Below are 18803 nucleotides of genomic sequence, written 5' to 3' on the forward strand. Positions count from 1 at the left end.
AGGCTTAAAATTTCTTCCACAGAGATGTGCTTGTTCAGCACGCCTAACTTGTTAAGTCAAAATTCAATTCACTTATTCTTACTTAACGAGCCAATCTCACTAAGCAAGCCAATTTCTGACTTATCCTCTTTCCCCATCATCTCACCTACTCCCCATGTCCCCCACCTTCTTCTCACTCAACCCCCCTAACACCACCCTCCCCTCGCCACAGTTGCACAACCATCATCACTGATCACCTTTGCACTATGCCACCATCCTACCCCATCTCCTTCATGTCGTGTTGCTACCACTTACTACCATCATTGAGCTCTCATGTACATCTACCGTTGCACACACCTTTGTTACAATGAAATCACATTTTTGCATAGATATTTGGGTGCATGAAATCATAATTTTATTATGTTAAGGAGACTGCTGCAAAATATAATAACAAAATCATTACTTCGTTATGTTAAGGGGGCAAAATTGATGCATGAAGAAATTATGATTTCATTGTACATTTTGTTCAATAAAATCATGATTCCATGGAAATGATATTTTTGTAATAGAAAAGTTTTAGTCTCTTGAGGGTCAAAAGTTATTTTAATGGGACCAATAATGTAATAGAGGTTCAAAAACCCAATATTGAGGGTCCACCAATGTTGTTAATGTTTGATGTAATGACTAATTAGTTAGAGTTGCATGCTTATGTTTTTTTTATCACTATACAATAATAAATTGTAATTACAGTCTTCTAAAATTTGCCAAAAAAAAAAAATCTAATCTTCCAAATTTTCTATTAATCCTGAGTTCGATAGTGGATATTTAACAATTGCGTCCCCGCAACTTCTTGATTTGGAAAGGTTAAAAAAAATGGCAAAATAAAGAGTGAGAGAAATTTCTAATGATAGCTCTTCATATATAACCTTTTCATCTAATTTTTAAATCAATTTAAAAATGAAAAAATAAATTAAATTCCATCGAATCAAAGGATATAAATTTCGAATAAATAGATATATAAATAAAGTACTTTCGCATCTTTATTAAACCTTGAAACTCATAATGAGCAAGTTTCATCAAATGTTTTCATGCTCAAATTATACATCTTCCATGTAAGTCTCAACTTTTACAGTATAATACATTATACATCGACTTTAATTCGTATTTATTGCTTCCAACACATATCATTGACATTAATCCATTCCGTTACAAAGGTGTCCCCTTATCTTTCATAAAGTCCAAATGTCGTTAATCATGCTCTCTCGCCCTTGTAAGTGAACAAATCAACCTGTGGGTCCATTTCCAAAAGAGCCACACACTACTTATTTAAAATGTTATTTTCGAATCATTCTAATGTGTAATGCCTTTTAGAGATCACATTATTTTTTTAAGAAAATTAATAGACCATAAAATGCAATTGGATGTATCTGCTTTAACACTATCTTTACCTAACCAAGCTGAAAGGTACAAAGAGAAAATAAAACTCAGTTTGGATTAACTGGTTTAATAGATAAATTGGTGATTCCGTTACATAACTAATTTTAATAAGTTATGGATCAATTATGCAACTAACTAAATCAATGCATTCATGTTTGAACCGGCCTAAAATGTGGTTTAACCAATGTGAACAGAGACAATGGGTTAATGTACTAAATTAGTTTTGTAAAACATTAATGTAAAATTTTATAGATAAGGCTTAAACTTGCAACTTAATCAAGTAACATCACCCCTTACACCTTAATTACATGTTAGTGCAATTTCGAGTAATATTACACCAACGAATTTGGTAGTTTACTAAAAAAATAATTCCTGTGAGAGTAGGAAAAAAACATTATTATATTATATGATATTTATTGGATACCTTAGTAAAATATTAACATTGTATATGGTTTCCTTACAAAAATATTATAAATGAATTAGATGACATCAAATTGTAATGTAACTATTATGAATGCATTCTCTTAATTACTCTAATATATATTGGAAAATGATTACCGTACACAAAATATGTATGGGCATGAAAGAAAGATATTTTAAAAAGAAAAAAATAATAAAAGAAGATAAAAATAATAATGTATAATAAATGATATGATAAAAAAAATGAAGTAGAAATGAGATTAAAAAGAAAATATATAATAATAACAACTCATAAATATATGAGAAAGGGTACCATACATTAAAAAAAAGTACCCGTAAAGGTAAAATTTATTAGTATTATTATGTGATAATGATAAAGCAATATTCTCTTAATTAGTTAAACACGTACCTTTAGTGGAACAGAAATGGTCACATGGTTTAAGTAGTCCAATTATTTAATTTGTTGGAGATACTTGATGATGGCTTCCATTTCACTATGTCATTCAGATCACCATACTTTGTAGTGCCCAGTACGTATTCCTTTTGTTGTTATCTTTTATTGTTAAAAACATTAAAGTTAGGAAACGGAAATGTAAATATGTAATATTCTAAAATCAAAACCTTATTTACTTGTTTTTTTCTTCTTCTGAGCAGCAAAGGAAAAAAGACGTTTATTAAACCCTTATCTTACTTTTAGTTGTCTGCACATATATAGAAGTATGTCACAGTTTTTATTACAATTTAAACAATGATATGAGAAGCAAAACAACATAGAAAAATATCTTTATTTGCATTCTTACAAAGTATAAATGATATTTCTAACCAAACTAACAAATTAATATTTGTTGCTATAAAAAAATATCATTCATTATGTGTGAAACCAAATTTTGTTTACAATACTCGATCTCCTGTACAAGTATTTTTCAACTTCATGCTGTTTGATACACATGTTAGATACACAGTGCTTTATGGAAATTTTAGCAATAATCTTGTTTGTAGAAAGTTGTATTCGGAGAGGTAAACTACAACGGGAAAGAAATTAATCTCCCGTTTGGCCAAATTAATTACTTCTAACAAAACACATTTATTTACATTACAAAAATCAAATTAAATTCACCTTATTTATTTATTTTAAAAAAAATCAATCCTACTTAAAAAAACAGTTTCACAAATTGTAGAAAAAAAAAACAAAACGGGCTTGATAAAAGAATGCAAGTCTCTATAATAAGGCCATAATAAATAAATTTTATTCACATGAAAACCAATTTATTGATATGTCATCGACAGTCGACACCTTTTAAATGTTGTTGAATCGTTTAGCATAATATGTGAAAAAAAATTCCGATAATTTATTAGCAGATAGAGACGTATATGAAAATTCAACTTTTCAGGAAATGTAAGGAACTGACTAACTAAAAATCATTAATTCGAACCCATTTTTACTCACGTCCACATACACCAATCTTTTGAAATTTTCAACTTGTTGGACTATGGGACATGTTCATAGACCTGGCTACTTGATTGATTCTTTGTGTGTCTAACGCTTTCCTAAAGTTTATAGATTCTTTTTCATTAATCTTTTAGAGCAACGCAATAATGCATCTTTGATATTGGTAATGCAATAAATTTTAATTGATTACTCGATTAGGTGTGGTGATCATTGTGATATAAAAAATATCTCATATTTGATCCACTTAATAAATAAAATAATGTTGAAAGTAATAATGTTTCACTTTTTTATATCTCATTTTATGTGATAAATCAAAAGTTTGAATTTTTATTAGAAGATATGCTTACATCAAGTATGAGTTTGGATTAGCTACAACAATGTGTACATATGCATATTTTCACGTCAAATCCACTAAAATGACACAAAAGCTAAATATTAAATGCAGATCAGGGGTTGCAAAGCCAAAGCAAGCATGCCATAAATATTTAATTGTACCTCGAATATATAATTGTGCCCAAAAGAAAATAATGCAAGGGAAAAAAAAAAGTAAAGTTAGAAAAGCAAGGGTGTTAATTGAGAAACCATATGATTGGAAGTAAAAGAAAACGTTTCCATGACAATACATAACTAGAATAGTGTTCCCTGCTCTCAGTTTCCACAAAACAACCTGGTAATTTCGTTGTGGAAAATTTGAAACCCTGTCTTGGTATTATATTTGTCGTGGACAGCTTCGTACCATTTGGAAAATATATGTTCACCAAATTGGGACCTTTGAGGAGCTATTTTGGGTCTCATTTTCAGATTATATCCTTCCAAAAATTCGTTTGAATTCCACGTTTTTCTTTCTTATCGGATGTGGATCTGTCATTGATCATCAAATCGCCATCCAAATCAAGCAACAAAAACATGTTAGTAATATTTTCCTTCATTACTCAAAGTTAATTTATTATTAAGATGATTGGTTTAAACTCAAGCTTTTCAAAATATTGATGCACTATTTTTTTTAAAAAAAAAACTGTTAATTTGATCCTTAAATTATTTTAAGAGAATTAATTTGATTTTTAATTTTTTTAAAAATTTAATTTAATTCTCAATTTTTTTTAAAATACATCAATTTAGTATTACACATGAATTTTTTTTTGTGAAAAGTGATAATTATATTTATTTATTTATTTATTTTAAAAAAATAGATCTAGTTCCCTCTCCCTATCTTCCTCTTCCCCATCTTTCAAAACAGATTCATGAACTTGCAAATCTTCTTTGCAAACCAGTTCTTCTCGTGATGGTGGTGGCTGTGTGGTGGTGACAGGTGATGGAAGGACATGTGTGGGGGATGAAGAGGGTGCCACATTGGATCTAAAAGAAGGGAAAGAAGAGGAAGAGGAATGAGAAACCAAAGCTAATCTGAAAATTTTAAAAAATAATAAATATAATAACAGCTAAAAATCCTCATTATTTATATAAAAAAAATAATTCAAATTTACCATCTTAACGAGTCAGTCTGATTGGACGGAAAGATATTTTTCTATAATTTGAGACGTAAATTAAATTTTTTAAAATAATTTGAGGATGAAATTAATAATTAAGTCTTTTAAAAAATGATAATTAAAGTTGGGTTCTTAAATTAATGATTGCGATTATCTGATCGTTGAATGTTCTTATTAATTAAATAATATTTCATAGTTCGACAAAACGGCGTGAAAAAACTAAATATAAAATTCCGAAAACGAAAAGTAGTATCTATAAATAGATATGATTTATAAATGCATTATCTCATCTCATAATTTGAGATAAAAAAACAAAAATTTAAATATAATCAAAAGTTGATCGTGTGAAAAAGAACTTTTCAAACATTAACGTATTTAAGTTTCCCAAGTAAACAGATTGAAAATCTTAAGATTAATTTGTGAGAGAAACTCAAGTTATTAAAGGTTAGACTAAGACACCGGAATAAGAAGATCTTCGGAACCATCGATCTCAATATTACCCAATTAGTCGGAAAGTTAAATGAGCCATAGACAAAGGTAGTAACCCAACAAATTATGGAAGGTAGAAGAAATTTATGTTAGAAATAGAAGGACTTTAAAAGCAAACTTGTCTATGGCTCATTTAGAGAGACCCTTGTACATTATAAGTCTAAAAGAATGGAGGATGGAGAAGCAAACTTGACATTATTCCTTTTGTGTGTCCGTGATTGGAGGAGAATATTATAAGAAAATCATCAATAAAAGCTGTTGCTAATGGCTAAGTATAAGTTTGAATGGATGACCATAAAATTGATTTTGAATGAAATTAATTTTATATAATTATGATTATAATTGATTATGAAGTAACAGTTTTTTTTGTTTAAATAACAAATATTAGAAAATTATTTTTTTTAAAGATAATGTTGTTTGGATTCTTTAAATCAAAATTGTTTTTAGTATATAATTATCAAAATGGGTTTGAATATGTTTATATGTATACTTATTTTCTATTATAAATAACTATGTGGACATTTATATTAATATACTAAAAATAAGGCTTCAATTTATTTTGGAGGACTAAAATTGCACCATTATATACTTATAAGGACCAAAAGTGGATTCAAGACTACAAATAAGTAGTTATCTAATAATTTTTTCACTTTATGGTAAATACTAAGTTAAGAAAATATATGTATAATATGTTAACTTTTGAAATAGAATGCATATCCCTTATAAAAATATGGAAATTAAATAAATATAGCAAGACTTTTCATTATATTTTTTTAAATCAACAAATTGTAAGCATATGCATTAGGGTATTAATGAGAGGGTAAATTAGACAAATTCAATTAAAATTTATTTTGATAGAAGAAAAAGTGACTTTTACATTCTTACTTGCTTTAACTCCGCCAGGATTTTTTCCGTAAAAATGATTCTACTAAAATAATGAAACATGCAAGGTTTTGGTTAATGAAGTTTGACCCACCTCACCATATTTCACCATGATTTTAAAGTCAATCCAAAGACAGATATTAAAAGTTATCACCATAATTGCTTTTAGATGATTGCCATAAAATTTTGTGTAAACCAAAAGAAATTGACATTTAATAACATTGCTTAAGTTGTCACTCAAGATGAAGTAAATTTATGAAAACTAAACAAAAAATAAATAAACACTTCATTTCCCCTCAAACCACCACCCTTGAGCCATTAACCATTAAGCCACTTTTACCACGAGTCACTACATATATAGCAAGCAGAGCAATCACCATAAACAACCATCAACAAGGGAGAGGGAGAAAAAGGAGGAAATGGAAAATAGGAAGAGGTAAATAAAAGGGATGGGGGACATTGTAGAATGTAGAGTGAGGGGAAAAGGGTGATTATATAGAGATTCAAGCAAATACTTGGTCATTGAATTGCTTACTAAAGATGATTCTAGTCTTATGACTATTAAATTTTAAAAAAATGCGAGGAAGAAAGCAGGAGATCAAATGAATATGTGAGTGATGTTTTTGATTTTGTGCTTAAAAAGTACTCACAATTAAATCTTATCTTATTAGGTGAGATCAAATAGTAGCTTTTGTTAAATATTATATCTAAATGTAGAGTGAGGGGCCAGGTGCTCATTTTTTTTTTTTTTTTTGTCTGCTTATATTAAAAGCAGCTCTTATTAGCTAGTTGCAAGTGATTCAGTTATTAGCATCTCGTACACTACACATATGACAAATTAAAATATTCAATTAAAAATCTATAAAAATAATAAATAAAATATTTATCTTGAAAGTCGGAAGACTAAACACGTATACGTGTATTTTAAATAGACTATGAATTCGTACAATAAAGTAAAAAGTATGATATGATAATCTTTTTTAGTACTGTGTTATTATTATATTATATCTTGTTTTTTTTGTTCGTTTCTTTGTCAGTTTCTCTGAATGAATAATTGTCCACGTTGTCTTCTAGAGCATAGAAATTAAATCTCTGCAATCATATAAGTTGAAGTGTGCCAACGCGTTTCCAATGGAATGCTAAAACAAGAAATTGCAAAACCATTGACTTGGGACTATACAACTGCAGGTTAGTGTAAGGCGGCTACAGTATTCATATCCTGTTTTGCACTTTGCAGAGACAAAATCAAAAAGGAAGGAAAAAGAAATGGAAAATGGTCATTGTTCTTATTGAATTTATGTTACATATCACACTCTTTAATGTAGTTTGTGTATTTTAAAATAAGTTTGATCAATCATTAGCTTTTCAAAACAAAATAAAACAGTTAAAAAAATCAAATAAAGTACAAAGATTTTGGTGTGTTATTTCTATAATTTAATGAAAGCTAATGCCTAATGGATTCTTAAATAACCATCATCTTTTTTTATTTAAGTATAAATACACTGTTATAATTAAATTTCTTAAATTATTAAAAATATTAATGCAATTATATTGACAATTTACAGAATTATCTTACCTTTTTAAATAGCAGAATTGTTTTTTGGGACAGAAAATAGCAGATTTTGCATCTTGAATCTTTTATGTTACAAAATTTATTCTTCTAGAGCTGCGGGCGTTCAATGTTTTTTTCTTTTGAGTCATGCAGTGTACATTGTCGACTATATATTCTATAAGGTGCCAATTAAGTTGGCTCCCTATTTGTGTAAATATATATATATATATATATATATATATATATATATATATATATATATATATATATAATATTTATTTATATTGAAAACTCAATGATGACATTTTGAGAAATAATATCAACTTGAGTTTGTTGGTTATTTTCTTGTTCAATTATTATTTGGTAGAAAATTAATCACGTGAATCATTTTAGTTTAAAAAAACATGGGGCTTAGGGAATATATACATCCGATTATATATATATATATATAACACACAACTAGTACTCCTCCTCAAAAAATTAAAAATACAACTAGTACTCTTCGTTATTTTTGCAGCTTGAACTTGATATCATAAAATAATTTTTAGACCTGCTGGCGTTCAATTAATATTTAGTTGTCTACATTTTGAGTTATGCAATTTAATTATACGATATATTGTCAAATGACATGTAGACTATATATGTATGTTCTACCACTTTTTTTCATAAATAAAATATCGAGTATGTTTAATTAAGTGGCAAGTTGGCTGGCTATTTGTGCAAATGAAGTTTAGATTATTTGTTTTATATTGAAAACTTAATGTAATAACATTTTAAGAAATGTCAGCTCATTGTAAAAAAAAAAATGCTAACAATTTAATCATTTGACTTGTTTTTTTTGTTGTCAACACATATCTAATCCTTGTTATACCTTTTTAAATTCTAAAAGCCTGCATAAAACTTTAATAAAATAATCGCACTTGCAGAATTTATATTAATATTGGAAATTAGTGGCAAGTGGGTTGCCTATAATTGTGTAAATCTCTGCAACATTTATATTATATTGAAAACTTAATTAATGTCTTGCCATTTTAAGAAATATCAACTGGAGTTTGTTGGTTATTTTCTTGTACAATTATTTAGTAATCACGTGAATCATTCTGAAGACATTGGGTCTTAAGGAGTATTATACATTTAGTTATAAGCAGTTATGACACACAGCTCTTCGTAAGTTGTAGCTTGAATATTTCATGATATAATTTTTAGACCTGCTGGCGTTCAATGCTTTCATTTTGAGTTATGGAATTTAATTAGATTAAAATATGTTTTAGGTTAATTTTTGTCTTGTATCCTAATAATTGTTTTTATTAAATCTCTAATAAAATAATAATTTTATTTTTTTATCTTGAATATTTTTTAGTTTCTGATAAATTAACACATCATGGTTGCTCCATAATAAAATGAAAATAACTTTCATCACCAATATAATAAAAACAACTTATGATGCGGTAATTATAGTTAGGAGTTCAATCTTCATATTAAAAAGTCAACTATTTTAAAAAAAATCTTAATATTGTAAGAAATTAATTTCTTATTCAGTGTTGGGTAAAAAAAAACCCAAAAACAATTTCCTTTACACGCCTACCTACACCCATGAATATAACATATACCAACATCTCGGTAACATGAACATGATTAGCATATTGATGAAATGGCCAATACATTATCAAATGACCAAGCATATCAATATGTATGCAAGTGTTTTTTACGCATAAACTAGCACCATTTCTATTTTTTCTCCATTAAAATCTTCCAATATAAAAAAAAATGTTTAAAGAACTATGCTTGTTAGCCTTCAGAAATTGGCATGGCTGCTAGGTAAGACTTTAATTGTACCGGACTAAAAGTAAAGCAAGGGCTTTCAATGTTCCATGGATAAAATTTGTCAACCAGAAATCACAATTATATGAGTGGTTTTTATTTCATTCCACACTCCCAAGTTAAAAAAGTTAATAAAAATTAAATGAGATGAGATGCATGCTATCAAAAACAACTTCATACCAAAGTTTAATAATTAATAAATACAGCCCCATTTGACACCATACCATCCATTAGAAATGTTTAATATTTCTTTTACCTTAATTATAAAACTCTTTCAATTAATTCACACTATTTTTTTTAAAAAAATAATTATATTAACTCGGTCAATTAATTATACTGTCATTTCAAAATTATCATTTTTTTATCTCTATATATCTATTTAATCGGCTTTTTATTAATGCTTGAAGAGAAAATAATTAAATAAAAATATATAGGAAAAAATAATTAATACATTTAAAAATTTTATTATAAAAATCTTATAAAAAAAGATAAATAAATTTATGAAAAGAGACATTAAACATTAAATCAACTCAAGAATTAATTACTCGGCACCCTACTTTTGATTGGAGGCCTCACATTGTATAACTATCAACATCAACGTAAGCAAAGTGTTGCCCATTAAGATAACTCTTCACGTCAGTTTCCTTGTTGTTTAGTAATATATTATGATGAGTGCAATTTGATATTAACAACAATTAACAAACATAAACATAATTTAACAAAGAGGGAGTGCATTGGAGACTAAGTAGATACATAAAATAATTAATCCAATAGATATAGTTCAATCAGTAATATATATTGAATTTATGGAGAATCAAATGTCTCAATTACTGTGGTTGAATTAAAAAAAAAATAGTTAAATATAGGAAAATTCTTAAAACGAGATGCAAGCAAGAATCTTCAGCCCCTTTTCCGGGTTGTTGCTCGCTCACGGGGGGGACTGCACATCACCGTGTGTGTGGGCGCTTTTCTCTACCCATCCAATGGGTCGATGTGGGATATTTCATATTATTTGAAGTGGTCAATAATTCAACCATCAATATCATTACTCTTCTCTTTTACATTTTTTTTCTCTCTCTAGCGATGGATTATTCTAATTGATATGATAAAACCATAATCTCACTTCTGAGGGACCCACAAATGAAGAAAACTTGCTTGTTTTGGAGGCAGTCAAATCCACCTCTTTTTCCTTCTCTTTTCCCACCCTTAAATCCCCCCCTTCCTCTCACCTTCTTTCTTAAGAAAGCCATTCTCTTCCCTATTTGATTCACACCTCCGCACTCTCTCTATCACCAATCCCTTATATCCCCCCTCCACTTAGCTGAACATAATTCACCACTTCACCATCAATTTCCCCTCCAATTTCCCATTTATGATCCATTTGGCATTTCATCATATTTCACCACTTGTCCTACTCCACTTGGATGATTTCCTAACGTATTGTTTTCACAAATCCTTGTTCTTCATCAGCTAATAGTTTGAGTCCAACGAATTCAGCAACACTATAGATATATGCTATATCTTCCTTTCCCTATACATTTTCCTTCCAAAGTATCTCTAGTTCTCTACAAATCAACGTGGCACATTTTTTAGCCTAAGAAAAGCTTTAGCTGCAACTCAAATTCAAAGTGTAAGCCTTTCTTGTTTTTATTAGTTTATCTTCACCAATGGAAGAGAACTTTAAGTGTGAACAAGTTGGTCTCATTGATGAGCTAATGCAAGGGAAGGAGCTAGCAAAGCAGCTCTGTGACCATCTTCTAGTCTCATCATCATCATCATCTTCTCATGAAACAAATGAAGTCCTAATTGAGAAAATACTTTCCACCTACGAGAAAGCACTTGCCATGCTGAATTGCAAGGCTGATGTAGGAGAAAGTAAGGCCAAGAATGGCAGCATGATGGATTCCCATTGTCCTCTCACAAATGGTAGCCCCAAAAGTGAGGTCTTGGAGCCTGAGGTTAAGAACAAAAATGTCTTTAAGAAAAGGTAATGTCAAAAGTTCTTTTTTACAGATTATTGTTTCTTTTGAACATGGGGTGAAAAGGTTCATGTTCTGATTTCAATTTGGGGTTCTCTGAATTTGTGCAGAAAGACCATGTCAAAGTTGACAGAACAAGTGAAGGTGCGCTTGGGAACAGCACATGAAGGATCCCTGGATGATGGCTATAGCTGGAGAAAATATGGACAGAAGGACATTCTTGGAGCTAAGTTTCCAAGGTAAAAATTTGTGTTTTTTTCTCTCAAATATGCATGATTGAAGTTTTTTTTACCATAAGGGAAAATTTGCATAATTTGGTAGTATTTGAATATGACAGAAATTAGAGAAAGTTTCATCTATATAGCCCTTTTGATATACTATTATTGTAGTTAGTGCCAAAGGTCACAGTTAGGTACCCTCAAACAAAAATAACAAAAATATCGTTGGCCAATGGGCCAATGGAGTCTAAAGAGGGAAATAAATAAGCAAACAAATTTTGGCACGCCTAGCTCATGTTCCCTCGTTGTGATGTTTATCACTTTTCAGCGCGTGAGAACGAGTGAGTGAGGACAAAAGTGCTTTTTAGAAAGACAAGTAAGACTTATCCAAAGGACAACGTTAGCTAGATTGAATTGACTACAATTGCAGCTTTTTAATGAATGCACAAAGTGCCATTAATACTGAGGCTCCAGCATGTATCCTGCAATAAAGAAGGGATGCATTGGTACATTAGAAAAATCCGACAGCCTTATCAAGTTTGAGGACATTGTTCGTTTAAATGCCATGTTGGTCTTAAAAGGTGTGGCAGGCCATGCAACCTTTTTATTTAGCATTAAAAACAGTTACTATGTGCAAGCCGAATTCACAATTGTAGAATAGGGGGACAGATAAAAATACGGCTTTAACATATGGAGCAATGTACCCTTAGGGTATGTTTGGGAAACCGTTCAAATCATGTTTTGATGGGAGTTTCTCACTTTCCAATGTAGAAACGGAGAAGCACGGGGAAACTTGCTTTGAGTGGAACCGGATTACGTTTGATGTAACTCCTGTACAAACACTACAAGTCTATATAATCTTTAAAGCTACCATTGATCATTCCAATTACTGAGGCATTCTATTTTATATTGAAGCAATCCATGATCATGTTTTTCTGACAAACTGTGGTTTGCATTGCAGAGGATATTACAGATGCACGTATAGAAATGTACAAGGATGTCTGGCCACAAAGCAGGTGCAGAAGTCAGATGAAGACCCAATGATATGTGAGATAACCTACAAAGGAAGGCACACATGCACCCAAGCAAGTCACTTAAACAAGACAGTGGCACCCCCATCAAAGAGAAAGGTGAATTTTTTGGGAGCAAATAAGCACCAAACCCATCAAATTAAGAATCAAATACAGCAAGAGAAAATAGAACAACCACCAGAGACATTTTTCACTTTTGGATCCTCAGGCCTTGAAGTTAAAATAGAGGACATGGACCACAAGGAGGACATGTTCCCATCATTTTGCTTTTCTTCTCCATTAAAAGAAGGGTCAGAAAATGGGGACAACAACAGCCTTTTCTCATATACCATGATGGAGAACAACTTAATGGAAAACTTCTCTCCTACATTCATATCTCCAACAAGTTCAGATATAGAATCAAACATTTTCTACCACTGGGGGAGCACTGGAATAGGCCAAAGTGTGCAAAGCTCAGAGTCTGATATCACTGATATAGTTTCAGCACCAACTTCAGTCACCAATTCTCCAATAATGGACCTTGATTTCTTCGATAAGATCGATTTCGACACAGATTTCCCTTTGATCCCCCCGGAACTTTGCACTTGATAAATTGTCCCACTGCAAAGTTAACACCAAGTATATAATTTGTATGCGGATTAACAGTGAGTTTTGTAGATCCTGACTACCAGCATAACCGAGGGAAGGAAGTCTATAATAATCATAGATCATGTCAATAAATGAAGACTGTGAAACTTCTCTCTCGTGCTAGTTAAGAGAGTTTTCATTTACCTAGGCTGAAATGTGAAAATAATTTGTAGGTTGTAGCTTAATTTAGTCTCTTGTGGTTTCTCACTTCAGTTGTAGTATTGTCATTTGTCGTGCTTCAAACAGAACAACAAATTGTGAAATAAATGAATTTTGTCTAAAATTATGGTCAAGATTTTGAAAATTGGCCCACGATCACGATTTCAGCCAACATGTCAAGATTTTTAGAATTATTGTAATTGCAACTCCATCGGCTGCAACTGACTACAATTTGGCACATCAAAGATCATGACAAAATCGCAACTGCAACCACAATTTTTTTTGGTAGGCAACTGAACCACAATTTTAAACCTTAATTATAATCAATGCACCATTTCACCAAAGAAAATACAGAATTATGAACAGTGGCCTACTAGTTATTGACAGATTTCAGATACTTCCTCAATTATGCATTATTAGTTGAGTAAAAACAGCTACATATTGTTCTTCCATTAGAACTGGGACCACAACTATTATTCATCAAGACAACACTCGTCTTGACTCTAAAAGGCTAAATGGAATCCTAATTCCTCACAAGGAAACAAATGCATAAAGGATAATTGGAGATTGTATGCATCTGGCTCTCAAACCTCATCTATCGTTTAGAATATTTGTGGATTGTCTTAATTCCCAACAAATCATGCTTCTCTGAATCTTATAGTAAGATGTATGTTAACCTTGGTGAATAAGCATCAACCTTATTCTCATTTTGTGGGACAAAGGTGATGAAAATAATATGCCACCCCCCATTTCAATTTCTGACCACATCAAAAAAAAAAAAAATCAATTTGACTCAAGTCATACCAACTAATGTGGCACGATGATTTTTGTCTCTTTCTGTGGGAACTGTGACTGGGAATGAAAGCACTAGGGCAAATGTCTATTATCTTGGTACCGAAAACAATTATTCACTATGTGAATTCAGAATTTGACTAATTTGTTGGTTTATTTGTGATAAGTTGCACAATAATAGATAACTCTTTATTTTGTTTGAATTGCTTCGTCTTTTTTAAAGATCATGTTCAATGTTAAGATGTTTATAGTCAGCACAAAGAATTGAATAATAACATATATTAAGTCGTTTTTTTCCTTTCCTTTTCTCAACTATTTTGATAGAAAAAAGGTCTTAATCTTTGCAGTTTTTACTCATTTTCAATCCTATCCAATTATGGTTTTTCAATTTAAATAAGTTCTTTTTTTAAATAAGCAAAGGTGGATTAGAAGTCAGAAATGTTGGTGATCCCAACTGACAACTAGGTTAACACCACAGCAGAACTAATTAACAAAGGTCAATACAAAACCATGGGAGGCAAAACCAAGCCCATGCAAGCAAAACTAGTTTGGGCGACCTATTCTGTTAGTATTATAAGTTGCTACCAAAAAATTTGAGATAAACTCCCACCAATGAAAGTCATTTAAAGAAGAGACTATGGAGATAAGCGTATAAGTACAAGCATTGTCCTCTCTAAAAATATGATCAACATCAAAATTCATATTTGTCTAACCAAAGTTTTACAATTAAGCCATCTGTTTTTAACGGACATGACACCAAATCATCATTTCTAAAAGCTTGAACCACCATGATGGAGTCACACTCCAACCATAAATTCCGCCAACCATTCTTCAATTAAATAAGTTCTTACACTTCCAATTGTCCTTGCAGCATGTTTTCGTTATAGCAAGTCAGCAACTATTAATTTAGTGCTCAATGAAAAAAATAATATTAAAATGAAGAGCAAGTAAATAAAAGACTTAGAAGAAAGGAACACCTCCTAGAATAAAAGATCTAGAGCGTCTACTATATGTTCCATAAAAAAAAATGGAATATCTGATTATGTAAAAAGAATAGAATATCTAAAGGAGTGTCTACTAGACAGAGAAGCAAATACTGGGCTAGCTAACTAATTGACAGCAGAAAGCCAGAGACTATTTCAAAATTACATTTAAGAAAAATAACTAATTTATAGAAAAACTATTGGACTAAGCTTAAAATAAAATAAAGAAATTATACGTACAAAATTTTTAATATAGTTGACATTATTTTTAATCACGTTCCAAAGGTATTTTTTGTGGGGTGCCAAATTCTGGTTAGTGTTGTCCAAGATATTTTGTCGCCTCTTGTGCAAATAAATGGAGGCTTTTTCGAATTCATGAGAGATTAATTGTCTGTTACAAGAGGAAGTCCCAGCTAATTAGGGTTTGTCTTCATCTGCTACTTTTGGTACGATGTTTACATGACAGAGATTAATGATGTGTTTCATTCGAGGAAGAAAAAAAAAGATAAAGGATGTCTTGTTGATTCATGTGGCACACTGAGTCAAAACTATCCAACCATTGTGGGAATAAATAATTAACAATATACTGTATACTTAGTGAAAATGTTGTAGCTCCAAGTTCGAGAACCAAATGCATACATTAGAGGTTCCAAACATTTGTTTTTTATTTTTTTTCTTCTAAAATTGAGTTTATACAATTTTTATATAAAAAGAATATTTTACATAACACAAAAAGTTTAATGTCTATTCCCTATATTATCATTCAACCACAAATTATCGTTTGAATTACTTTAAAATAATTATTTTAAAAATTAACAAACTTAATTTAAATTTGTGATTAAATGACTTTTAATAATGTATAACCCTTTTATCAATAAAAAAACACTAAAGAGGGAGATAGTAATAAGAAAAAAAGGTTCCAAACATTTATTTTATTTTATTTTTCTAAAATTGAGTTTATACAATTTTTATATAAAAGAATATTTTGCATAATAAATAATACGGAAAAAGGGCGATGGTATAAAAAGAAGGATATAAAATACTAAAAATTACCTAAGTCCACACACAATTAACCTCTGTTTATTCCTTTTGGGCTAAGAGAAAGTGAAGATTGCAAAAATGAAGATATTAAAATGTAAATATCAAATTAAGTGATTAGACATAAATGATAAATCATTAATATATTAAAGTTAAGATTGAATTATTTGGGTAGTACTAAATTTAATCATTAAAAAAATAATTATTCATTCAAATTTAATTATCTTCTAATTTAAAATTACTTAAGATCCTTTTTTTTTTCTCCTGATTTTTGCAACGCTGGACATCGAGTAAAGCCCAGCTGAAGGGGGAAACGTTGCATGAGAACTTGAAAGAGGGGACACCTTTGCACTCTGGTGGACGGAGAAAAAAATCTGCTCTATCCAATTGACGGACTGGGCCTTATTGGGCTTTTATTTGGGTAGTTGTTAAGCATAACACCCTTTAATTATTAATGCACCTCTCTTTTCTATTTTTTTTTTTAAAATTAAATTTACATAAACATCCCCATCCCCAACCCTTATCTCCCTCACCCCCTCCTTACCTCCCTTCCATCTTAATTTTACAGCACCATTTAGCTATAAACAGATTAGGAGTTTTACTAGAATTAATTGCTTATAAAAGGAGAGTAGCATGTATCAATTTCATTACGCGAATCAATTTAGTGAATGAAGTTTTGAGTAAATCTCTGTTAGTGCGTGAGTGTGACATTGCTGCCAATCCCTCTTGCTTGCTCAACTGCCTTTGCTGGCGACATTTGCTTAATGTTGAAAACAACAGGACATGGAATCAAAGACTACTTATATCTCAGCATTACACTCTTCTAAGGTTGCAACTCTCTCCTAGCCTTTTCAGAATTTGTGCTGAAATCCTTATATCATCCAATTGACAACCTTATATCATCTGCACCTATGGTAGGTTTTACATTATTCACTGTAATGACAGGAAGGTCATGAGAAGATCTGGAACCGGTATCTACATCAAATTAGTTCATCCCCCACTCCAAGAGACTTTTGATTGTTTCATCTTTTTATTAAAATTTGTTTTCATCTTTTATCTTGTAAAATAGTCATTTTAGTGTTTTATCTCTTAATTTTGAGTGGTTATTGTCTTTCTGAACTAATGATGTTTTGGATTTTGTGAAGAGTTTGAATTTTTTTTATCAATTCAAAATGTAAAATTTATCCTATTATATCACTTAGGTGGTGAATATGGAATCCAATTATTCTACAGTCGAGCTTACGGAATCTCCACGATTTTACGTAGAATCGTGAGTTTAACAACCATGCCAACAACTAATTCCACACTAAATAGAGTTTACTCAAAAGGCAGCAATAGAAACTACTACCCAAAAGGCAGCAACAAAACCCACTACCCACCCTTGATGAAGCCATAATTTCAATTAACAGATAATCTGTCCATGTTTGGGGAACCACCTTAGTGTTGCCAGAATTCAAAACTAAGCATCGTTTCAAACTTTCAATTAACAGGGATTTCAATTAACAGATACTCCCTTAATTTAGCAACAAAACCCAAAATTCAACACTACAATAAAACTAACAATAACCCTGCCAGAATTTCAATTAACAAATACTCCCTTGATAAGCATCGTTTCAAACTTTCAATTAAGAGATGAATTAACAAAGAAGCTTTGAGAAATAAAATACCTTAGCATCGTGGAGCAAAGCTCGGAGCTAGGTCAAGAAATGAGAGCTTTCGACGAATGAGGATTTTCAAGTTTCAAACAATGACGAAGACCACCACAATGAGATTAGTTCAGTAGTCCAGCACGACAGCGATGACGACAACCACCACGATGCGAGTAGCTCAACAAGAGTCATTTTGGGGGGTTAGTAGCTTGAACAAGGTAGAGTGAGTGGGTAGAAAGAGTCGCGAGAGTTATTTTTGGAGGTTGTTGTACGACACCACTTTGAGTTTTTATAAACTCGTGGACTCGGAGCAGACTTACGAGTCTATCCAAACTCGTCCTAGTCTATGCAAAATCGAACGGTTCTATTCCAATTTCAATTCTACTTTCGATTTAACTTGCCAATCCTTTGTAGAATCGTAAAATTTTACGATTTAAATCAAAAGTTTAACAACCATGGTTGTTGGGATTAAAATATAAACTTTTTACATTATCATGAGTCCATCACAAATTGAGAATTAAAATATTTCATCTGGATTCATATGTAAATAAAAAAATGATTTTATATGTTAAATTTAAATATAACTAAATTTAATTAAGTTTATTATATTTAATATTATCATTTTAAAAATATTATTTATTCAATTTTTTTTTTAATCATTCTTTTTTATTTATAATAATAAATTCTAAAGAAAGATATTTTAAAAATATTTTTATTTTTTATTTGAGATTAAAAAAATTAAATGATCTCAACTCATTGTTTTTGTTTTTTGTTTATATATTAGTAAGAGGTTTCATAAAATTATGGTCT

At 30.5% G+C, this 18803-nt stretch overlaps 1 protein-coding gene across 1 annotated transcript; it reads left to right on the top strand.

The window, feature by feature from the left end:
* Window positions 1-10756: 10756 nt before the first annotated feature.
* Window positions 10757-13698, top strand: LOC114418326 (probable WRKY transcription factor 46). The gene is made up of 3 exons (XM_028383616.1): window positions 10757-11504; window positions 11607-11735; window positions 12676-13698. The coding sequence occupies exons 1-3, from the start codon at window positions 11185-11187 to the stop codon at window positions 13331-13333; spliced, it is 1107 nt and encodes a 368-aa protein (XP_028239417.1). The 5' UTR covers window positions 10757-11184; the 3' UTR covers window positions 13334-13698.
* The last annotated feature ends 5105 nt before the right edge of the window (window positions 13699-18803 follow it).

Source organism: Glycine soja, chromosome 7, assembly GCF_004193775.1.
Source record: "Glycine soja cultivar W05 chromosome 7, ASM419377v2, whole genome shotgun sequence".
Classification (NCBI taxonomy): Eukaryota; Viridiplantae; Streptophyta; class Magnoliopsida; order Fabales; family Fabaceae; genus Glycine; species Glycine soja.

Excerpts from the sequence above, each read along its gene's own strand:
- LOC114418326 (XM_028383616.1), top strand. The coding sequence starts at position 11,185 with ATGGAAGAGAACTTTAAGTGTGAACAAGTTGGTCTCATTGATGAGCTA. Across the intron at positions 11,505-11,606 it reads AAAAATGTCTTTAAGAAAAG|AAAGACCATGTCAAAGTTGA; the intron begins GTAATGTCAAAA and ends GAATTTGTGCAG. Across the intron at positions 11,736-12,675 it reads CTTGGAGCTAAGTTTCCAAG|AGGATATTACAGATGCACGT; the intron begins GTAAAAATTTGT and ends TTTGCATTGCAG.